The sequence below is a fragment of the Penicillium argentinense genome (genome assembly GCF_028826775.1).
Source record: "Penicillium argentinense strain IBT 30761 chromosome Unknown utg000006l_segment0_segment0, whole genome shotgun sequence".
NCBI classification, from domain to species: domain Eukaryota; kingdom Fungi; phylum Ascomycota; class Eurotiomycetes; order Eurotiales; family Aspergillaceae; genus Penicillium; species Penicillium argentinense.
The window spans coordinates 753,513-775,860 of NW_026622665.1; the positions used below are offsets into that span (position 1 = coordinate 753,513).

General features: G+C 51.5%; 12 protein-coding genes across 12 annotated transcripts; 5 read left to right on the plus strand and 7 right to left on the minus strand.

Annotated features, from left to right (window-relative positions):
- Positions 1-824: 824 nt before the first annotated feature.
- On the plus strand, positions 825-2,372 carry N7532_007421 (SMI1/KNR4 family protein; the record flags this gene model as incomplete). The annotated part of the gene is made up of 1 exon (XM_056619914.1): positions 825-2,372. The coding sequence occupies one exon, from the start codon at positions 825-827 to the stop codon at positions 2,370-2,372; it is 1,548 nt and encodes a 515-aa protein (XP_056473280.1).
- A 515-nt stretch (positions 2,373-2,887) lies between these two features.
- N7532_007422 (uncharacterized protein) lies at positions 2,888-3,558 on the minus strand (the record flags this gene model as incomplete). Its single annotated transcript, XM_056619915.1, has 2 exons — positions 2,888-2,918; positions 3,065-3,558. The coding sequence occupies 2 exons, from the start codon at positions 3,556-3,558 to the stop codon at positions 2,888-2,890; spliced, it is 525 nt and encodes a 174-aa protein (XP_056473281.1).
- A 556-nt stretch (positions 3,559-4,114) lies between these two features.
- gmtA (GDP-mannose transporter) lies at positions 4,115-5,457 on the plus strand (the record flags this gene model as incomplete). Its single annotated transcript, XM_056619916.1, has 3 exons — positions 4,115-4,357; positions 4,423-4,510; positions 4,580-5,457. The coding sequence occupies 3 exons, from the start codon at positions 4,115-4,117 to the stop codon at positions 5,455-5,457; spliced, it is 1,209 nt and encodes a 402-aa protein (XP_056473282.1).
- A 677-nt stretch (positions 5,458-6,134) lies between these two features.
- On the plus strand, positions 6,135-7,362 carry N7532_007424 (25S rRNA (uracil2634-N3)-methyltransferase; the record flags this gene model as incomplete). Its single annotated transcript, XM_056619917.1, has 2 exons — positions 6,135-6,342; positions 6,410-7,362. 2 exons carry the CDS (start codon positions 6,135-6,137, stop codon positions 7,360-7,362), a joined length of 1,161 nt encoding a protein of 386 aa, XP_056473283.1.
- Positions 7,363-7,647: 285 nt separating this feature from the next.
- Positions 7,648-9,015, minus strand: N7532_007425 (FYV10 family protein; the record flags this gene model as incomplete). Its single annotated transcript, XM_056619918.1, has 3 exons — positions 7,648-8,079; positions 8,131-8,325; positions 8,413-9,015. The coding sequence occupies 3 exons, from the start codon at positions 9,013-9,015 to the stop codon at positions 7,648-7,650; spliced, it is 1,230 nt and encodes a 409-aa protein (XP_056473284.1).
- Positions 9,016-10,000: 985 nt separating this feature from the next.
- On the minus strand, positions 10,001-11,649 carry cbf5 (pseudouridine synthase CBF5; the record flags this gene model as incomplete). Its single annotated transcript, XM_056619919.1, has 4 exons — positions 10,001-10,524; positions 10,581-11,212; positions 11,309-11,465; positions 11,541-11,649. 4 exons carry the CDS (start codon positions 11,647-11,649, stop codon positions 10,001-10,003), a joined length of 1,422 nt encoding a protein of 473 aa, XP_056473285.1.
- A 404-nt stretch (positions 11,650-12,053) lies between these two features.
- N7532_007427 (uncharacterized protein) lies at positions 12,054-13,395 on the minus strand (the record flags this gene model as incomplete). Its single annotated transcript, XM_056619920.1, has 5 exons — positions 12,054-12,463; positions 12,525-12,567; positions 12,968-13,065; positions 13,125-13,303; positions 13,361-13,395. The coding sequence occupies 5 exons, from the start codon at positions 13,393-13,395 to the stop codon at positions 12,054-12,056; spliced, it is 765 nt and encodes a 254-aa protein (XP_056473286.1).
- Positions 13,396-14,057: 662 nt separating this feature from the next.
- On the minus strand, positions 14,058-14,690 carry N7532_007428 (uncharacterized protein; the record flags this gene model as incomplete). The annotated part of the gene is made up of 1 exon (XM_056619921.1): positions 14,058-14,690. The coding sequence occupies one exon, from the start codon at positions 14,688-14,690 to the stop codon at positions 14,058-14,060; it is 633 nt and encodes a 210-aa protein (XP_056473287.1).
- Positions 14,691-16,072: 1,382 nt separating this feature from the next.
- On the plus strand, positions 16,073-16,582 carry N7532_007429 (uncharacterized protein; the record flags this gene model as incomplete). The annotated part of the gene is made up of 1 exon (XM_056619922.1): positions 16,073-16,582. One exon carries the CDS (start codon positions 16,073-16,075, stop codon positions 16,580-16,582), a length of 510 nt encoding a protein of 169 aa, XP_056473288.1.
- A 268-nt stretch (positions 16,583-16,850) lies between these two features.
- N7532_007430 (uncharacterized protein) lies at positions 16,851-18,028 on the minus strand (the record flags this gene model as incomplete). Its single annotated transcript, XM_056619923.1, has 2 exons — positions 16,851-17,230; positions 17,338-18,028. The coding sequence occupies 2 exons, from the start codon at positions 18,026-18,028 to the stop codon at positions 16,851-16,853; spliced, it is 1,071 nt and encodes a 356-aa protein (XP_056473289.1).
- Positions 18,029-18,264: 236 nt separating this feature from the next.
- N7532_007431 (prephenate dehydratase PHA2) lies at positions 18,265-19,376 on the plus strand (the record flags this gene model as incomplete). Its single annotated transcript, XM_056619924.1, has 2 exons — positions 18,265-18,324; positions 18,429-19,376. 2 exons carry the CDS (start codon positions 18,265-18,267, stop codon positions 19,374-19,376), a joined length of 1,008 nt encoding a protein of 335 aa, XP_056473290.1.
- Positions 19,377-20,139: 763 nt separating this feature from the next.
- N7532_007432 (translation termination factor eRF1) lies at positions 20,140-21,740 on the minus strand (the record flags this gene model as incomplete). Its single annotated transcript, XM_056619925.1, has 5 exons — positions 20,140-20,144; positions 20,208-20,964; positions 21,029-21,400; positions 21,477-21,526; positions 21,614-21,740. The coding sequence occupies 5 exons, from the start codon at positions 21,738-21,740 to the stop codon at positions 20,140-20,142; spliced, it is 1,311 nt and encodes a 436-aa protein (XP_056473291.1).
- Between the last annotated feature and the right edge of the window lie 608 nt (positions 21,741-22,348).

Genomic DNA, 22,348 nt, shown 5'->3' on the forward strand with positions numbered 1-22,348 from the left:
ACTTTGATTACATGTTACCTAGGTAAAATGCATTTGTTCACTGGTTGCTCTCCCCTATTATTCTGGTGGTTGATGTTCTGCGTTCGATTTCTCGGCTGTTTCCTGCCCACATTGAACTGCCCTCCTACACTGCTGGAGATCGTCTCGTCGATCTGTCTCGGTCTTGATGAAGCTTAATTGGACAGTGATGCCTGTACGCCACGGCGTGGCTGAGAATATCTGTGCGAGCCTGTCTCGGCGGATGGGCTCTTGGTGTCTGGAGTCTGGGGCTTGTGTCCTGGCATGGTTCCTCGTAGAGTAGTTTGTATATGTCGGCCTGAATCCGGCGTTGTAATCACCAACGTAACAATTGCCACTGGAGGCTCTGAAGACACTGGCAAGCATCGCGACGCTGCCAGCTCAGCAGTGCCTGCGTCATGATGCTATCGAATTCGATCGAAGGTATGCGGCGCCGTCATGATCTGCATGCCCGAGCTGGATGCAGCCAGGGGCGGTCGAAATCACGGGGAAGTACAACCTTCATATTTTTCGGCTCCTTCCATCTCCACTCCTACACTGTCATCTCTCCCTGCATATCGTCCCGGCTTTTGGTCATGGTAGCCTGAGTGTTTCTGCTTCATCAACTACTGTCACCATGGCGAATGCGTACGTTCTTCCTATTCTGCCCTCTCCTCCCTGTCCCACTCTCTCCCCAGTCGCTCGCTCGCCGTCGGCCAACGCCTGCAGGCCCAGCTGCCAGCCCTCGCTCTCTAACTCCCCCGGTTTCCTCTGACTCACCCTGTTCTCCCAGTTTCGGCTCGGCATGGCGTTCCTTTTGGCATACCATGACCTCGTATGACCGTCATGCCTCCCACGATTCTCCCTACCGCACCGGTCGTCACGTCCCCCTCAGTCAAAGCCGCCATGAACCTCTCACATCCATTGCCACCAGCGCGATCGAGTCCCGCCCCGATCTCTCCAACCCCTACGACGATGAACCCGTCAAGGGCTTCTCTGGCGCACAATCAACCGAGCTGAATGGCTCCCCGACCGACATGGGGTCCCCGACCCGCCCTTACTCGCCCGGCATGCGATCATTGGCATCGCAAAAACGGAGATCCAACGACCAGCCCGACGGCGCCGGCGAGATTCAGATGCAGAGTTTCCACGATGGCGCGCCGCCGCCTCCACCCGTCGCTCACTCCTGGCGGAAGATTGAGCGCTGGCTCGAGCACAACTACGAGGAATTGCTGGATCAGCTCGGCGAGGGGTGCACCCAGAACGACATTAACGAATTAGAACATGAACTCGACTGCAGTCTCCCCCTGGAAGTGCGCGAGTCCCTGATGCTCCACGATGGTCAGGAGCGGCCTGGGTTGCCCACCGGTCTCCTGTTCAGCTCCATGCTGCTGGACTGCGAGGAAATTGTGCAAGAGCGAAAGAATTGGAAGACCGTCAACGAGGAGTTCCTCAGTTCCGCCATGGTCAACCAGCCCCCTGTGTCCTCATCCGCCGCCAGTTCATCGACCGCTCCTGCCCAGCAAACTCCGGGCATGTGGCGGAATGATCTTCTCGATCGCCAGGACTCACAGCCGCCCGGCGCCGTGCAAAAGGCCTATGCCCATCCCGCCTGGATTCCCTTGGCCCGCGACTGGGGTGGCAACCACCTTGCCATTGATCTGGCACCCGGTCCCGCCGGCAAATGGGGACAAGTCATTATCTTCGGTCGCGACTACGACTGCAAATATGTGGTTGCCCGTTCTTGGGCTGCTTTCCTCGCTACCTTTGCCGACGATCTGTGCAGCGGCAAAACCATGGTGGACGAGGAGACGAACGAGCTGAAGTTGAAGGAGTTCAAGTCGCAAAATGTCGAGCCTCCATACCTGGAGATTCTGCGGTGGAGGACTGACCAGAAGTACGGCCGTCGCCCTCCCCGCCGTCGTGGTCCCAACGGTCTGGGCGTGAATGCATCTGGCAAGGGATCCAACTCCAAGGACTCGCCATACGGAAGCCCAACTCGCGCCGAGGAACGTGGTCGTTCGCCGCACCGCTTCCCCAACCGCGGTCCCGCCCAGAGCCCCAAGACTCCCTTCGGTGTATCCAGCCCTCTTGCCCGCGTGACAGAGGAAACCTCTAGCCCTATCAACACCGCTGGACCAACTATCTCGGAAGATCCCAGTGAACATGGCAAGGAGGAGCAGCAGACAGAGGATCTAATGGAGGTTTCGACTCCGCAAATCTCCAACAAGGAGAATGAGGGGTTCCCCAGTAAGGCGGAGCAGAATCCTGATGCGGACAAGGCAGAAAAGAAGGAAGGTGAAGAGGCAGCATCCGGATCCTCGAATGTGATTGACTCGGAGGTCCTCGGGGAAATGAAGAACGTGGCCATCTAACGTTTCCCTCGAACTGGATTTCAAATCTGCTTCTTCTCTCTCTTTCTCATTTTTTTATTCTTCTTTTCCCTTGCATCCTCTAGGGCACTCAGGCGTCGATGACGAATTCGGATCTATGTGACAACTGCTCTGCTTTGCTTTTGCTTCTGCTTCCGTGTATAGAATTCTTCTTGTTCCTTTTGGCCTTGGTTCTGTTGTCATGGTTTCGTGGCATTTGTTGTAACTCTAGGGAGCTTTTCTTTGTGTTCTGCCTGTTCTGGTTCGCACACGGTCTCCATTATTTGTCTGTAATTTTATGATGATGCAGTTTAGTTTTTTGGCTCTACAATTCATTCTGGTTTGGGTGATTATCTGTCTACTTGTATGTGTCTTCGAGATCCGTATATCAGATCAGTTTGGTATCATGTACAATCAAAATGAAGACCAGTAAAGGATACAAATATGCTTCTCTTCCCTCAACCAGTGGTATATCATCACATCATAACCCAACCCAAACCCAACTCTCAAAACCAAATCTAATCCCAATCATCATCGTCGTCATCATTCCTAATCTTCCCACTCCTCAGCGTCTTCGCCTTCCGAACCTTCGGGCCCCTCCTAAACTCGTTATCATCCTCATCCTCACTCCCCTCCGAGTCATCATGATCATCCTCCGAGAACTTCGCCTGCAGCAGCACCCCTTCCCAAGCAACCTCTTCTCAAGAACCTTGACGCTAAAGTTCTCTCCTCCATCCGAGCCACCAGCACCCAACCCTTCAAATCCAACCACCCGCGCCATCCCAACTCCATCCTTAAACCCAATCACGCAAGGCAGCACGCGGATCCCCAGCTTCTCGACCAGAAACGGTGTGCTCTGCACATCCACCCGCGCAAACGAGACCTCGAAGTGACGGGTCGCGAGTTCGGAAAGTCGCGCGTCCATCACGTCGCAGCGGGCGAAGTCGCTGTGCGCAAAGTGTACGATGCATCGGGTGCTGCGTGTTGTGAAGTCTAGCACGGATTGGTCGCCTGAGAGGGATGGGTAGGTGGTTGTGCTGGTGGAGTTGGTGTTGTTTGTTTTTGTTGAGCGGTTGGTTTTTGAGGAGGCGAATTCCGCGTTTAGTTGTTGGATGCGGTGGTCGCGGTAGCTTGTGTCTGCTTCTTCGTTTTCGAGGGAGGCGAAGAGCTCGTCGTCCGATTCGGTCATTGTGGGCGGTTAGGTTTGGTACCCTCCTGTTATTTTGCGGAGGTTATAGTCGTGGTTGGCCACGAAGGATATCTGAGCTTGGATTTGCTCAATTAGTGCTCCTGCCGCGTGAGGGAGGTTTTTTTGGGTCTCAGATGAGGGGTGGAGGGGAGGTGGAGGAGGGCTCGGTGGGCTGCGGCGCCTCGTGTATACTCCGTACTGTCTTCAGGTATCCACTTGGCCAGGCCAGAAATTGCGATAGACAGCCCTACATGGTGAACGGGTTAATACGTGCCGATTTAGAGGCCTCCTTATTATCTCTGGTATCTTTTACTTGCCAATCGCTATCTCCTCGCTGCACGTTTAATTAGGGCGTTCAGTTAATTATTTATAGGGCAGCTTACTCAGCCCCCTGTGTTGCTGACTCATCCAAAAGTTCTCAGTTTCTCCTGCGCGTCTTCGCTCCCCCGGCCACTTCCAGCCTGTCCAGTTCGGCACTCCCCAGGTTCACTCGTCGATCCTCGTTACTCCGTTTCTGCTCTTTATATTTCGTCCTGTACACCCTCTCGCCTCCGTCATGGCCGACGATAAGAAGTCGGACGACTACACCGTCCAAATGGACAAACTGGACCAGGGCAACAAGGAATTCGAGGCCGCGCCGCCACCACAACCTCGCGCTGCGCCTCCGGCGCCGGTTGCTGGACACCCTGCCCTGCCTGTTCTGGCCTACTGTGGTTCTTCCATTATGATGACGGTCATGAACAAGTATGTTCTGTCCGGCTTGGACTTCAATTTGAACTTCTTGCTCCTCATGGTTCAGGTATGTTGGGAATATACATCATAGAAGATTTATTGATGAATAAGTCATGCTAATGCTGCGTCTAGTCTCTTGTGTGCATTGCTGCTATCCAGACTTGCAAGTCCATGGGTCTGATCACCTACCGTGACTTCAGCGCCGACGAGGCTAGAAAGTGTAAGCATTTCGAGACATCCGCGACTTTATTTTCAAGAGGCAATCGCTGACAGACACCGCTCTGACCAGGGTTTCCTATCACTCTTCTCCTGATCGGCATGATTTACACCGGCTCCAAGGCCCTGCAGTTCCTCTCTATCCCCGTCTACACGATTTTCAAGAACCTGACCATCATCCTGATCGCCTACGGCGAGGTCCTCTGGTTCGGTGGCTCCGTGACCGGTCTTACCCTGTTCTCCTTCGGCCTGATGGTTTTCAGCTCCCTCATTGCCGCCTGGGCAGATATCAAGCACGCCGTCGAGAGCAGCGGCGACACCTCCAGCAAGGTCTCGACGCTCAACGCCGGCTACGTCTGGATGCTGATCAACTGCCTCTGCACTTCTTCCTACGTCCTGGGCATGCGCAAGCGCATCAAGTTGACCAACTTCAAGGACTTTGATAGTACGTTTTACAAACCCGTCTCCGGCTGGTCTAGCCGCAATAACCTCTTTAACACCATGACAGCGATGTTCTACAACAACCTTCTCTCCATCCCCGTTCTCATCGTCCTCACCCTCCTCGTCGAGGACTGGTCCTCTGCCAACCTGGCTCGCAACTTCCCCGAGGCTAACCGCAACGGTATCGCGGTCGCCATGATCCTCTCCGGTCTCTCTTCCGTCTTCATCTCCTACACCTCCGCCTGGTGCGTGCGTGTCACCTCCTCCACCACCTACTCCATGGTCGGCGCCCTGAACAAACTCCCCATCGCTGTTTCCGGCCTCGTCTTCTTCGACGCCCCCGTCACCTTCCCCTCCGTCTCCGCCATCGTGGTCGGTTTCGTGTCCGGCCTCGTCTACGCCGTGGCCAAGATCAAGCAAAACGCCGCGCCCCGGACCGGCGTCCTCCCCACCTCCAACCCGCTCGTCAGCGCCAGCAGCCAGAGCATGCGTGACTCCCTGCGCTCTTAATTCCCCAAAAGACTGAATGACTTCTTCGCATTTGATATTCGTTTTGAAATCAAAAGCATCACGCATCGCTTGTTATTCCTGGATGCAATTCGGTAGGTATTTTGCATGTGTATGACTCACGTTTTCATTGCAGCCCTTTTCGGCGTGCGATTCGATCCTGTATCCCTTGTTCCTTTTGCCCACTTGTTTTTATCGGTGTTGGTGGCTTCTACTTTCTTGTCTTCCTTCACTTGGGAAAAGGGCTTGCCATATTGGTTTGCAGTACGATTTAATAATTCTTGTTTTTTCTACCCCTCTTCTTGTTCTGGGGCATAGCCTAGTTTCAATTCTCTTGGTTCGATGTATATAGCTATGTTGAGCAATAGAACGTGCTTCATCTGATGTTTTTTTCTCTTTCGTCTGTCTTTTATATAGACTGATGTATCATCAAATGAGAGTTCTGTTAGTATCCTAGAGATATGAATCTCTCTTCATATTATCCAGCAATATTCCCAACGTGATCAATCCCTACTTGAAAAATGGTCGCAGAAGGACAGACCAGACCGCCGCCGGAACTTTGATTGGCCGACATTTTCAACCTCACCTCATATCCACCAGCGATTAATCTACCACCCAACACCAACGAATACATAATTCAATCCTCACCTGCGCTTCCAAAAAATAAGTGATCGGAGATAATGCCCCGCAAGAAGCAAAAAGGTCAGCCTCCGCGCTCGAACCGTCCCGGGCCGAAGCCTCAAGGACAGGGGCAAGGCCAGGGCCAGCAGAAAGCTGGAAAGAATGCAAATGCAGGCAATGGACCGCAGAAATTGCAGCCGCTGCAGCAGAATCAGAGGCCTATTGTGCCTTTCTTGAGGGGAGATCGGATTTTGTTGATTGGGGAGGGTAAGCTGTTTTCGTTCTTTTTCTTTGGCGTTGATCTGATAGGAGTGTGTGGCTGATTTTTCGATAGGTGATTTCTCCTTTGCTCGCTCGCTAGCGACACAGTACAAATGCCGGAAAATTTGCGCTACTTGCTACGACTCCAAGGAAACGCTGTACGAAAAGTATCCGCAAGCAGAGCAGAATATCCAGGATATCACCTCATCAAAGTCCAAGTCCTCTGCAGCAGAAAACGAGGACGAAAATCAAGACGAGGAAGAGGAAGACTCCAAAGAATCAGCACCAAAGGCGCAATCCGCTCCAAGGGTCCTCTTCTCCATAGACGCCCGCAAACTCGGCGCCCAAGGCGGCGGAGGCAAAGAGATTAGACAAGGCTTCACACGTCGCGAACGCAAAATCCCCGCCTGGAAGCTCCATCAGCAGCAGCAGCAGGGGTCAGGGAAAGGGGAAGAAACCAAGCCGAAACCGCCTAGTGGACCGTGGGATGTGATCTGCTTCAATTTCCCGCATGTGGGCGGTCTTTCGACGGATGTTAATCGGCAGGTGAGGGCGAATCAGGAATTGCTTGTTTCGTTCTTTAAGAGTTGTCTCCCTCTCCTCTCTGCGGCGCCGGAGAAGATTAATGAGGATGAGGAGTGGGACTATGATGAGGATTTATCCGAGTCTGATGAGGTTGAGGACGAGGATGGGGATGCACAGACAACTGGCAAATCAACCCGTGAAGGACCGGGGCAGATTCTTGTCTCGCTATTCGAGGGCGAGCCATATACCCTTTGGAATATAAAGGATTTGGCTCGTCATGCGGGATTGCAGGTTGTTACTTCTTTTCGGTTTCCGTGGGCTTCATATGAGGGGTATTCGCATGCGAGGACGCTGGGTGAGGTTGAAGGGAAGGATGGGGGGAGGGGTGGGTGGAGGGGGGAGGATCGGGATGCAAGGATGTATGTTTTTGAGGTTAAGAAGGAGATTCCCAAGCCGAAGAGGAAGAAGAGGGCGAGGGATGAGTCGAGTGATAGTGAATAGTGTGGTTATTTACTTGTATACAGATCTACGATAAAATAGATTGCAGATCGGATGTAATGACTGGCTACTTTCCTATCCTAACGAGTTGATATGAAGGTAATGACATGTTTTTCGCTGCAGTGATCCCGCGAAAAGCCATTTGCATGATGTCCACCTCCATCTCGTGCGCGTTGGAAAAAGAACAGATAGCACATCACATGTGGTAACTGTTTGTTTGCATAATTCGAGTTGATACGAAGTAATGGCACACATTACATTCGTTGCAGTGATCCCGCGACTGGCCCTTCACATGATGTAAACCTTCTTCATCTCGTCCTCGTCGAAAATCTCTCCCGTAGTCGGATCCTTCACCTTGCCATTCTCAGCAAGCCCGGCCTGTCGGCTGATGTCCATCAATTTGGCCTTGCTGTAAACTCGGCCATTCGGAAGCACAATCGCATCACCTGCAACATAACTCTTCGAGTGGTGCGCGTACGGCAGGTCACGCGCGAGCTCATTCAGCTCGGTCGAGCAAATCGGGCACACAGAAGTCGCGGTAGAAGCAGAGTTCGTGCTTGAGGAGGCGTAGGCGGAATGGCACAAGGGTGTCTTCAAGGCTGACAGTCCAGCGGACAGGGCAATGTTCAAGAGCGGTTCAACGGGCAGGGAAAGCAGATCATGATGCGTCTTGAGGAAGAGATGAGCCAAGAATTCCCAGCGCTCGTCCGAAAAGAGTGTCTAGAAACCGTTAGTACCAATATCGCTTGGCTTCTAGAATGGAAGACATACCTTGTAAGGCTCCACCTTTGTGTCCTGGGTCAGAACAAGCATTCCAGCAGCTCGCAGAATGTCCTTGTTTTGTTCACTCTGGGTAGAGACGAGCCATTTTCTGGCGTAAGCAATCGCTTCAATCTTCTTCTCCGGATCCGGTGATCGAACAAGCTCGATGTACTGCTGCAGTCGCAATTCAAACTCCAGGTTCAGCTGTCCAGGCCGATATTGGGCCATTATGTCAGAACCATCCAGATAATACGCGCGCCAGAAATCAGTGAAGCTGCGTTCCTAACGTACCTCGCTTTTCTTTAGCGCTGCCTTGTTTTCGGCACACCACTGCAGAGCACTCTTCGTCTCGCCTTTCCGAAGAGATTCAAAGATTCGCTGGCATTGTTTGAAAACATCGAGATCAACGAGATCCTCGATTCCATTCTCCTTTGCCAGCGCTTCCGCGCTCTCCACAAATCCCGAACGCAGCATATGGTCCACCAGCAAGCGATCCAGGCGCACACGCGACCACTGCTCGTACTTGACGTCGGCCAGGCTCGGAATATGGTTCAAGGCCTCGAGGTGCTCGATGCGCTTGCGCGTCTGTGTCTGTATTTTCGTTTCTTCTTCCTTCAGATTTTCCATCTTCTGTTTGAATCCCTTCATGCGCGCGATCATGGCATCGAGGTCAGCTAAGGTCTGGTCGGGTGTCTTGGTCTTAGCAATGGCGGCGTTGGTCGCATCTTTGAGGGCAGGTAAGAGATAATCTTTCTCCCGTTCGACAAGTCGTTGAGTAGCTTTGAGGTTTCGTCGAGCAAGTTCATTTGGAACGCGAAGAAGCGGTTGGTCCTGTTTGCCCCGTGGGCGGCGGGTCAGCTTTCCCGTTTCTGGTGGTTTGTCTGGGGCTGTCATACGAGGATGATGTGGCTTTCAGGGTTTAGGTTGGTTGATGTTAGCTCGGCAGCCATATTGGGTATGGACGAGCGATGCTCGTGGATGTTGTCGCGTGGTGCCGTGCTGTGAGGAGAAGTGATGGTGATGACAGAGGGGAAATGCGGAGAGTGGAGAACGGCTCAAGTGCATGCAAATCTGTTGGCGCCTTAAGGCAGCACTTCCAAAATGAGATTCCTCCCACGTCACGAGATCGTCGATGCAACGCCCGTTCTTTGGTCAAGCATGATAAGAAATATGGTTGCCAGATTTATTAGATTTTAATATAATGCCACATGGAAGTATATCTTTGTTTTTATTTGGTATCTGCCCACCTTGTCCTAAGTACTAGCTACTGGGTCATGTAAACCCAGAACATCTGTACGAGAACATCATTGTCTCAAGCGCTGACTTTGAATAGGCAATGGTATTTGAAACAGAATATCATATATTCTGCTGTTCTCTTGATAATTGTTCGCCTCATAAATCTACAGACCCAGGTGAAAAATGTGGCCTTAAAGGTCTTTCAACAAGCGTTGTACGATCTACTGTGGATTTTTATAGATGTGATTGTGCCAACGGCTTGTGTCCGCGAAGCAAAGAGAGGTCACATCAGAATAATATCTGCTTGTCACTCTAGGAAATGGCATTGCACTGAAAATGCAATGTCTTTGCGCAAGAAGTTGGTGGATCTCGTTTGTCCAGACTTACTTTTCGACAAGTCAGTTATATACACCAGTCTTCAAGCCCGGCACGGTTTACTGATAATTCGACTAATATGAGCAATTGTTATGAATAGACCATGATTGATTGAAAAGCTTCATCATGTTATAAACATGTCGATTCAAGCAACTAAGAAAAATCTTCAAAACCGGCAGAATCCCTTTTGACCCTTTGACTCCTTGAGAAAACAAATTCAGAAAATATGGTACAGGAAATGGACCACGAGTGGTCTTCCTGGGCGCCTCTAGTCGCTGTCATCACTCTCCTCAGCCTGCTTGGACTTCCGGCGCTCCTTCTTCTCCTTCTTTTCCTTCTTCTTCTTCTTGCGCTCGGCACGCTCTTCGGCAGTCTCATCGTCGTGCTTGCGCTTCTTCTTGTCGCCCTCGTCGGCCTCCTCGGCCTTGACAGGCTCCTCCTCCTTCTGGGCGGGGGTAGCCTCGGGAACAGCAGCGGACTTGTCTTCCTCCTCCTCGACGGCGTCGTAGTCCTTGTACTCAGACTTCCACTTGGCGGGGGTGGCCTCGTTGGTGCGGCCGAACTTGTCAAGCTTGCCGGCGGACTTGAGCTTCTTCTTCTCAAGAGCGACGGGGCCCAGGCCCCAGCGGCGGGGGTAGAGGTCGCGTTCCATGATGCAACGCTTGACCTTGGCGACGACACCGTGGTCGCAGGTGGTGAGCTCGACGGTGGACATCTGGGCGATACCAATGGCAATGGCCTCACCCTTGGTGGTCATCATGACAACCTCCTCGCCAACCTCAATACCGGCCTCTGTAAGACGATGTCAATAAATCATTCGGTAAATTGAAACAGGGAAGATAACGAACCGTAGCGGAGAAGACCAGGAATCATCAGCTTAGCACCGTAGGTAATGGCGTTGACGGCACTGTCCTTAACAACGACACGCTTGTAGGTAGTGAGCAGGCTCTCAAGGGGACGGATGACCTTGCGCAGGTAAGACTCGTCGCGAGTGTTGTCGTACACCCACTGGGCATCCATAACATCGTGGAGGGTGACCATGCCGCTCTCCTCGTTCATGGCTCCGGAACGAACACGGCGCAGCTCCTGCATGTGAGCACCAACACCCAGGAGTAGACCCAGGTGAACACAGAGAGTACGAATGTAGGTACCAGCCTCACAGCTGACCCAGAATACACCGAGGTGGCGGTCATTGTCAAACTCGTAGAGCTTGCTCTCGTGGATGGTACGGATACGGAGCTGACGCTTGACGGCGGAGATCAGGGGAGGGCGCTGGAAGAGAGCACCAGTGAGGGTCTCCAGGGCGCGAGCGAACTGGGCCTCGCCACCAGGGATCTTGTCGTGAAGGCGGATAACACAAACGTACTCCTTACCGGCACCCTGCTGAGACTTGACCAGACGGGTGGCACGGTCAATGCAGACAATCAGACAGCCAGTGACCTTGGGATCAAGGGTTCCGGAGTGACCAGTCTTTTCGGATCTGTGAGCAAAAGAGTTAGCGACTTCCGATTCCAATTGACTTGAGACTTGAGTGTGCGAGAATAGGACTCAGGGGGAGGGGGAGGGTCAGTATTACCTGAGGATCCGCTTCATCCAAGCCACAACCTCGTGGCTGGACGGGTTGGAGGGCTTGTCCAGGTTAATAACACCGGAGCTGATGTAGGACTTGAGGTCACGTTTCAGAGGCGAAGAACCCGCAGGGATCGGAGTGAAGTGGCCGGTGCGGACGAGCACTGCGCGGAGAAGTCATGTCAGTCCATGGGCCTTCGAAGGATGAGAAGATCGCGAATCGAAGACAAAAAACGTACACTTCTCGTAGTTCTTCAGCAGAAGAGGCCAGTCTTCCGTGGAGACGGTCGGGGTGACCGCCTCGGGCTTGATGGCATAGTCCATCTCCTGGTTGTTGACGGCGGCCATCGTTGGTGTTGGTTGTCGATGCAGACCAAAAATTTGTTCGAAGGAAATTTTGCGAGTGCGGCAGCTCCAGCGCCCGATCGGGTTAGCTCCCGTCGATGATCACGTGAGTGGCATCCAATGTACATTTTACGAGTTCGGGTCTGCACCGTATAGAATTTTTAACTTATTCGTGTGTAGACAAGAATTATCAAGATTGATATGAATGGTCTTCTTCGACCTATTTCTTTAGTAGTGGTTCACGATAGGCTATTCTAAGCCATGTATTTTACATGATGTGCGGAGTAGTAGTTCACCCCATACTAGCAGTATTGCATAGGCAAAGGCATTTATGTAAAACGCCATAATGAAGATTCATACGAGTGACCACCATTTCAAAAGCCACAAAATAATTCATGGCATGTACATTAGTTCCCACCGAGTCTCCGTCCAGCGCCACGGTTGCTCCAGGGGTTCTGGAATGACGAGGTCCAGCCCCTGGATGTCGAAGGCCCGGTTGACCGCGGCTCGGGCTGGCGGGAGGCGGTACCATATGAACGCGAGGAGGTATTACTGAAGAATCGGTGCACAAAGCCCGGGGTGACGAGCCAGTTTCGACCACCCCCGTAGGTTGGATAGATGTGAGTGACGAAGTCGTAGGCATGAGCGGCCACAATACCCATACTTTCACTCAACGCAGATGGCCATCCCTGCTGGAGCAAGGTGATAAAAAGCATTGCATAAGGCAGATATTGCACGGGCATCTGGACGAAGAAGAAGTAGACTTTGCGGCCGCGGTTATCCTGTGCGTAGGTGTAGACCATGGCCAGGATCAATGCTAGAATGCACAATCTTAACATCAAGTGGAGGTAAAACTAGCGGTGTCAAGTCAAGCTTACCGGAAGTGAAAACCACGCCACCCAGAATGTAGCCTGCTGTGAGCTTTGGGAAAAGTTAGCATGTTGTTTATAGATGTGAGAGTGGCTACCGCAGCAGGAGATAGAAAAGGAATTGAATGGTATTGGGAATGAATAAATAGATAGAAGAGTATGTAGAATGTAGGGCACCTTAACCACCGGCGTGAACTTATAGGATCACGACGGCTATCTCAGAGGTAATCCCACCAATCCCACACCGCATGCAGCACCATTTTGGATTTTGCGAATGCGGTACTGCACGGGATGCAGGGGTAATCTTCCTCACTTCCAGGAACCGCTTCAGCTAGAATATGGCTGGGCGGGCAGATATGCGAGGTGGTATGATTGAAAAACGCAAGGCAAGAAAATAAAAAGAAAAAACGACTCTACCGAGAGAGATATCTCAGATCAAGCGAGCCACTTACCATGATCACAAGGGCTACAAAAACCAGGTAAGTAACGAAATCTCCTGGCCGGGAGAATCGAACCGAGCTGGTCTCCAGGGCACTACCGTAGGTGTACACTGCCGGCAAGGTTAGCACTTGGGTCAATAGACACCAATGCGGCACCGAAGTCCCATACTGTGGTATAGATCAAAGATGAACGAGAGTTTCGGGCCGGTTATGAAGAATGGTAAAGCCAACCGCCAAATCTGGGGAGGTACTTGGAAGATCAAACGAGGCACCCAGATCACCCAATAGCCACTTAGTACGCCGCCATATAACGCAGTGGATTGAATGAATGTCAGGGCCGTGATTGTCCTGGAAGAAAACACGTTAGTCGCTGCGGAATTGAGCGTATCGCAAGAGACCACATACCGAGACACCGGAGGTGCCGCCCAGAATGTTTCCATCTCGGCAGATTGAGAGAGGAATGAAAAAGAGGCTGGGTGGTTAGTAAATCTCAGAGCATCTCATTGTACCCGGAAGCTGCAAAGCACGGGAAAGTGAGGGAAGAAGAGAAGAAGCGGAAGAGCTTGAGAGAAGCGGAAAGAAAATATACGTGTGCAGTCGGGACTGGTTTCTCCGTTCCGACGGGTCTTGGCGCGGCTCTCCCACGAAGCCGAACTACGTATAAAGCGTAGCAATGCGATCGAGTACAGAATGACAGAATAATTCAGTGTGTCCTTCATTGACAGATAAATTTATGTGGATGATCTCAGTTTCTTTCTTGGATCTTCCCCTCAACCCCAATAAATGAGTCAAGTGGGCATAATGTGGTTTGACAACGAAACTGTATATATTTTGGGGATTCAAGCAAACACCAAGGCTCAAGAACACTTGTAGAGTCCCGCCAAGAAAAAGTAATGTGAATTCCTCTTATCTCAACTCCCCTCTACTAGAACAATCGTCGATCTGGCGCTTCCAACAATTACAACCGACACTGCCACACTTACCGCGAGATATCTACTAAGACGCACCAAGCTATGCATCTCCCCATCGACTCGACGAATGTCAACTGAATTTGGGTTAGGTTGGCTCTTAAATGACAAATATAAGCGAGATCACGCTGCGACTAGGCACCTCCACCTGCTCCCATACCTCCAATGGCAGCACCGGCAGTAGCCCTATTATCAAGAGCCCTGACAGAACTATTATTCTTCCGCCTTTGCGCCTCTCGCACAGCAACACCAGTAACAAAAGCCCATCGATCAAACGATTCGCCATAATTCACACGCATATCGAGATCACCCGCAACCAGCGACGAATGATCGGTCGAGAAAACCCCAAGAACATCCCCGCTTTGTTCATCGACGAGCTTCATATTTGGGTATGGACTGCTCCCCCCACCCATCGATCGTGTCTTCTTCCAAACAAGGCTTCGCATCTCTCCAGAAACGGGGGTGTGGAAGCTGTACTGCATCGTCACAAAGCCCCTCTTTGACACTGTTTTCCAGTCTTCATTCTTCGGACATTCATCGTTTACTATCAGGACTTCACAGTTCGACGAGAAGCGGGGAAACCTGGCAAGGCCGACGACCCGACCGCTGTTGTTGCCTCCCTCGCAGAAGGTCAGATCTGGCTTTTTTGAGGCTGCTGGGGCATTTTCTATGTAGAAACGGTGTTTTCCGCCCGCATTATCCGAGCAGACTACCGGGTAGTGGTGTCCCAGCTTCTCGGTGCTGACGTGAAACTGCGTGTAAGGCATGAGAGAATGGTGGGAATCGTCATGAGAGATTAATTCTTGCCGTCTTGGAGTTTACGGACTGACCAGGCGTTTTATACGTCGCCCCCAACGATCGACATCAGCCTTCCGCCGCCTTTGTGAGGTCCCTGCAGGCTGCCTCCACAACACGGCCGTGGTCTCCTGGGAACCCCCGGTTGACTATGACCTCATTCCATGTTTTCGGGATCGGCCCCCACGTTCACCCACCATCGTACTTACTATTTATGGTAACCAACGATTGCGTATCAAGGGCTGATCACCACCTCGCAGCCAAAAATAGCCTAGTCATCGTTGGTGATGCCCTACGAGGGTAGCCCGTGCGGCTTTTGCCGTTCAAAGATGGATTGATACTCGGCACGCCGGAAATCTTCGTTTGAGGCTAGCCGAAAAAGGTCAGTATGATTACGGACTAATAAAGAGCCCGGATTGAATCTGTTTAATTCAGTGATCTTCAGACCAAATTGGCTTTGAAAATTATGATTAGACATATTATCCCTCATGATACAACCACCAACAACAGCCCACAACTGTGGACTACGGAATTACACTTAACCCTGTAGATCTTTCCAAATAGATACCAGGACCGTATTTCGTAGCACTTGCTAAAGCCACATGATGCAAACTAGGCCCCCACGCCCAGGCAGCGCTTCAGAGCCTGATATGCATCCCAAGGATCCACAGGGGGCCAAACAGTACGCCATCGGACCGGAGATTGCCTGGTTCAGGGGGAGGATTGGAGTAGAGGCATAGTTACATGGTAATGATACACACGTTCGGTTGGGCTCTGAGCAGAACATTTTATTGACTAGGGATATAAATGGCGGACAATAATTAAATATACGCCTTGACAGACACATACAAGCTATTCTTTCTCTTATCATTGACACAAGAAATTATTGGTTAATTTCGATTTATTGTTCTTCCAAAAGAGGGTCACAAGAACATTCAAGATATACCTACTACGTAGGAGATAATTCTTATCCAGGCACTTGATTGACCTCCTAGAGGAAGGCTATATGACGTCTGTTGTCCTATATTTGTTTATATGATGTAGTATTCGAGGGAATTTTGTCTACAGAATGACGAAGGAATATCCAACAGCCCCCAAGTTCTCCATATTGCAGCCCTGTTCCTGGCCCCAAGATCTTCAAATCATACCATATGATACTGGATATTTCCAGTGGATAAGAGGGATTTCTACAGACTCCAATCTCCAGATACAGATATAAAGCCAAGAGATCTCAGGGCATACATCCAGGAAATCATATATCAAGTCTCAATTCTCTAAACAGAACCACTTCTCACTTCCAAACACGCAAAACTGATTTGTCACTCCAACCGGAGCTACCAAAAACACCATCAAAATGAAACCCTCTACCGTTTTCTCGGCCTTCGTCACCCTGGCCCTTGCAACCGCCATCCCCGTCTCCGAACCAGAGACTGGTACCGAGGTAGACAACACCCTGACCCGTCGAGACCCCTCGGACGAATCCGGCAACTCTCAATTCGTCCTCCAATGCGAAGGAGAAACCCTTCCTGCCCCCGGTGGCGCAAGTGGAGAAGGAGAAGGAGGATCCAGCTACTTCGACAAGAACCTGCTTTTCAATGCGCAGGGTGCAAAGATTGAGCCTGAAGCTTGTACCTCTGACGGATCCACCTGCAGTAACTGTCTCTTCTCTGGTGGTGGTCTTAGCTCGCCTACCAATGTGACTGGATGCTGGAACCCGCCTGGTGGTCAAAGGGGATGTCAATTGAGCTTTAAGTATAACGGCTATGATTATGATACAGAGAAGGGCGAGTCGAAGTGTGGTCATCTTTCGGGATTCAAGCCTTTCGCGTTTGATCTGAGTGCTGTTTGTTATTTCGATGTTTGAGCTGGGTTTATCTTTGCTTGGACCGGAGGAAGCTCCTGTCGGCGTGACAGGAGACAGGAAAGTGTAGCTACAATGTACTCCTTAGATTAGAATTGACTCGAAATCAAGTCCAATTTCCATTCGTTTCTCTGATTCTGAGCTATCTCCGGTTATTGACATTGATATGAGTTCCTGATACTACTCATAAGCTCGCTATGCTGGTATTCAAAACATCATCCAAAAAATGCACATAGTACACACAGACATAGATATATACTGGGTATTCAATTTATGCCAAAGTAGAAGCCCAGGCCGTCCCACGAACTGCCAGGCCTCCATCCGGACCTTCAATCCACACATCCCAAGTCCCATCCCCATTCTTGGGCTTGCCGCAGATTGTCAGTTGCTCCCCAACAAAAAGAGGCGCCAAGTTCCTGTACTCGAATTTGCTGACCTGGAGATTGATTCCTCTGAGATAGCTTTGCAAGACGCTTAGAAGCAAGGTTAAGGTCAATGGGCCGTGTACTAGGCAATCTCGGTAGCCTTCTTCATTTTGAGTATATCTCTTGTCAAGATGGATGGAGTGTGCGTTGAATGTTAAAGCGGAGAATCGGAAAAGGAGGGCCTTGGTTGGTAAGATTGGGTGGCGGAATGTCGCATTAGGTGGAGCTGTGTTTATAATAATTAGATTAGCAATCGATATTTCCTTTTTCTCGCCTCTTTCGTGTGCCCGTATTCTTTCTCGCGCAGATGAGGCTTTCAAAATGTATACTCACACTTGATAATCCGACGAGGCAGCTCAAATCCATCCTTGTCTACCCGGATCTGCTCCGCACTCTTGGCCCGCATGAAGATCAAGTCCCGATTCTCAACCACGCTCGCCTCCCCATCCGCCGCCTCATTCTCCGTCCAAAGTCGTCGCCATGTCTCTGGTTCGCTTTCTTCCTCGGGAACCGTGCCCACGCGCCGCTCAATAGTCACTATGACTTTCTCCTCCCCCTCGCGTCCCTTCACGGTCACGTTGCGGATTGATTCAATACAGACGGCCCGGCTCCCGTCGAGAAGGGGACTGCGACCGGGAAATCGGATATTACCGCCTGCCCATAGCCGTCGGTTGAAGGGTGGGCCAGGGGTGTGGAGGGTGTCTGTGCCGTCTGGGAGCAATTGCGACAGGGTTACTTGGGGCGGGAAGTAGATCAGATGATGGGAGATTGGGAGTGGCGAGGGGTTTCGGATTGAAGGGAGGGGTGTCGAGAGATTCTTGGAGGTTGGTGATGGCGGAAGTAGGTCATTGAGCGTCAAATTGAGCAGATGTGAAGGCTGGGGGTGGAGGTAGTCGTAGGTTAATGGGAGCTTGCGCGCTGTGAGCTGATGGTGTAGTCCGGCGAGCGAAGAGTAGGCGCAATGAGACTGGGAGATTGTTGCGCCTCCTCGCGAGAGCAAGGGTTGTAGTCGCAAAAGACGCATCGCTCGCGCAAAAATCCATCTGAGTGGAGGAGATCAAATTTGGTCTGACATGACGCGCATGTCGCAGCTGGTATCGAACGACGCCGATCCCGGGGTTTGTCTTGTTTGAAGAGGATACTGCCGCGCAAGCACACACCGCTCGGTGGAGTTTACAATGGGATTGTCGTGGCCCTGGAGAAGCCTGGGATTCCGGACAATTCTCTCGAAGCTCCAGATTTGAACGCAGGTTCTTCGCAATGCCGCTGTCGAGTCTCCAGGTGGCCTTTCTGGGCCCGCCGGCGTCCTTCTCCCACCAGGTACGCATGATGGTACTTCGGTACTTCTGACTCCCCCGCAATTTGCTGTAGGTGCCCGGTATTTCCGTTGCTTATGCCTTTTCTGCTTGGGGTTGGTACGATAGGCTGCTGCCGAGTCCTTCCGTCGAGCCACCGCAGATTTGGTTCCTCATGTCTCTTTCGCGGACGCCTTTGCCGCCGTCCAGCGTGGAGATGCCGACTACGCCGTTATTCCCTTCGAGAACTCGACCAATGGCTCCGTCGTACAAACGCTTGACCTCCTCGCCGACCGGAATGACCTCTATAAGGACGTCAAAGTCTGCGGAGAATATTACCTGACCGTGCACCACTGTCTTGTCGTTCGAAAAGGCTCATACCCCGGCGGATTACCGAGCTACGACGGTTCAATCACAAAGTTGTATACACACCCGCAAGCCTGGGGCCAATGCGACATGTTTCTCTCGCGTTATTTTAAGGGCGTGGAAAGACAAGATGTCTCGTCCACATCCAAGGGCGCGGAGATTGTCGCGAAGGATACGGCTGAGCAGGGCGGCGCCATCGCTAGTCGATTTGCGGCCGAGTATCACGGCAATGGCATTTTGGCGGAGAATATCGAGGATCGATCGGATAATACCACCCGATTCTTGATTCTGAGGAATATCCAGTCGCTGCGCACTGGCGAAGGGTATCATCAAAGTCTGAGCATTCCTCCCTATCTGTCTGCTCCTGCTCCTGCTCCTGCTTCCGATCCTGCTCCAGGCCAGCCTCAGTCTGAAACAACACACAAGACCTTGATCTCGTTCTCGATCAACCATTCTTCTCCTGGTGCTTTGGCAAGTGCGCTGTTGATATTCAAGGCGCAGGGATTGAACCTTACCAGTATCAACACACGACCCAGTTTGAAACGGGCGTGGCAATATATCTTCTTCGTCGAGTGTGGGCGCCAGCCATCTAACGAAAATAAAGACGCCGTGCTGAAGGCTTTGAATGACCTGCGAATGGTGGCCGAGTCGTGTCGGGACTTGGGGACGTGGAGAGACCAGTTAGGCGCTGAAACTCTCCAAGATGTTTGAGGTTTGGTTTATTTCACTTCATTTTGCGGCGGGTTTATGAAGATATCTATGAGCAGCTTGGCTGAGATACTACTACTTCAGCATTACTACTAGTCCATGCATTTTACGAATAAAATTAAGACCCCATTTTCGGGAGAAAAAGCTAATCTGATACTACGGACGGAAAAAAAAAGGAAATAAAACAAAGGCTGAATTTTATCGTCCTGGGCGAACATTGTATACAGAGGCAGCGGAACGATCTGCTTCCAGCTGTGGTCCCCCGCGAAACGAGAGCGAAAATATCAAACAAACATAAATAAATCCCGACATCGTCCATCTGGAAGTAGTGGAGGCGAAATTGGCCGAGCAAGAAAGCAGCCTCTCCCGACATCTGGCTTGCCGGCACACTATTGCTAGGCACCGGCAGGCGGGACTGGGAGGACAAATGTTGCAGGGAATCGCATCCAACCTTTCGAAATTGCAAACTACACATGTTCATCTAAGACACTGAGACGGCCTCAGTGAATTAGGCATCATTTAGAGCTTGGATGACCCTATTAAGTTCAAGTTGTTAGACACCGCACGAGGGGAAACTGACACAATATCATAACTAACCTCTGAGCAGCTGCACGGAGTTTGGAACAGGCCTGGTGATGGTATCCTTTACGGATTCCTGGGTTCCATTCTCGGAGCCGCCTTGGTGTCCCACTCGGCAAGCCGTCAGAAGGCTTGCCGGGGGAGCTTCTGGCCGTTCATCCTCGCTCTCTGCGAGGTCGCTAAACCGTCAATCTAAACAGCAGCAAGTCAGTCAAATGTACAGACCACAAGTCAAAAAGAAGCGATGGAACATACCGTCGTAGAATTCGTCGTCATCGCTATAATCAGCAAGCTGTTCAAAGTTGACCTTGTATCGGAGAATGGCACCGATACCACCAAAGCCCTTGACGAACTGGTTACCCTCACTGGATCGGTCCGAGACGAACTCCAGGTTGGCACCGAAGTCCTTGTAGCTCTCGGCCAGCCACTCGAGGAAGGTGCCGCTGTCGACCGTCTCCATCTCGAGACCAGTCTCCTTATCTTGGAAGAGTTCCCGATTGTCTTCTTGGGCCTTGGTAGTGTGGAGAATAACCTCCTCACCAGCGGAGTTCTTCAAGACCCAGCGAGTGATCTCCAAGTTCTCATACACGATCAGAATCTCAGCGGCACCAAGCTCCATGGCCTTGAGAGTATCCTCAACACCGTAGCAGACCTTGCCAGTATCCTGACTGATCTGCTCAAAGTAGTTGCCGATAAGCTTCTTCTCCTGGATGAACTTGACGCTGCTCAGAGTCTCGGCAGCCAGTTCAATGGCCTGGTTGAAACCGTTCTCACCACCGTAAGACACGTCAACAACCTTGATGACCTTGGCCTGCAGACGCTGGTCGAACATGTCGGACTGGTTCAGGTCGTTCTTGAAATCGGCAGAACCAGCCAAGACCAAACCGGCGACGTTAACCTTGTCGTTGGTGATATAGTTCTGAACAGCCAATTCGGCGATCTTGCGGACGTAGTTGTGTCGCTTTTCCTCACGAAGACGGGCGAAACGCAGAGCGGATTGACCACCACGGCCCTGAAGACAAATGTTGTTAGAACCAACGTATTAAAAGCTGACGATGGAGAGCCGAGAAACTTACGTGCTTCTTGGGAAGATCGACTTGCAGACGCTGGAGGATCTCACGGGTGTTTCCACTCAGAGTACCGAACAGGGCACCGTTACCATCCATAATAATGAAACCGAACTTCTGGTCGGACTCAAGCAACTCACTCAGAGCCTCGGTGTGGAACTTGTTGTCACAAAGGTAGAGAGACGTGTTGATGGGCTTGAAGGGCTCGAAGTCGATGTTAATCTTTCGCTCCTTTCCTTCGGAGGTGATAATTTCACCACAGTACACGACCAGTCCATTGGGGGGAACCTTGTTGTACAGCTTGAGACGCTGCTGGGTGGAGGTAATGGCCGACAGGACGGAGAGACGGTTAACGCGGGACTTGATGTTGGAGGCAGTACCCTGTTCAAAGACATTGATGGTTAGCGTTTCGACATTCGGAACATAAAGGGCTCGAAAGTGGGGGGAAGAAGCGTACGTATTCTTCGGCCAACATGCGCGCCGCTTGGGAGATCTGAGACTTGGGAGCTGTATTTGAGAGTCAATAATCAATGCCAGAGTTTCTCCATTTTTGACCCCCTGTGAGATCAAGAGGGATGCGCGGGATCAACGTACGGATAATGAGGGAGATCATGGAAGTTCCATTGCCACGAGCGGATTCAAGACGCTTGATCAGCTTCTTGACCTTCCAGATCTCAATGTTCTTCTCCGCCTCTCCCGGCTGCTGCTGCTGGGAGCTCATCTTGGGGCGAAGCGCAGGCGATCCGCAATCAATCGAACGAGTATCAGAGGCCTTGCCTGTTGGACGCCGGACCGGGTCAAAATGAGAAACCCGCAACAACGAAGATCGGGGGTCTTGGCTAACACCTGAAAGGGGGAAAGAAGTGTGAGTTGGGAGGTCCGGGAGAATTTAGGGTGGAGGTTTGTGGACACACCTTCTTTGCACCTTTGCCTGACGTAGAGTCCGACAAGCAAAAATCCTCAGGCACCGTGGGGTCGAGGGGTGGTGGGCTGAGGTAAGCTGAGCCCTGTCCGGTCCCCAAGTACCAGGTACCTCCCGCACAGTGCATCTGTCCGCAGTGGTAGGTGTACCCAGTACCTATCGACCCTCCACTGCAAGCCGCTGCCGATCCACGGCGATTCAGTGGGTGTTTTTGCCTCCAGACTGACGTGCAGCGTCCCGTTGGGCAGATTTTGCGTAGTGGTCTCCGCATGGGCTGTCTCATAGGCCCAATCTCATGGTATACACTGTCGATTGAATATGGAAGAAGTGATATGTACCTGAAAGTGGAGGTTGCTGCCACACCTTCGTTTCAAAAAAGTATCCCCAACCGAGGTCACTCTGAACGT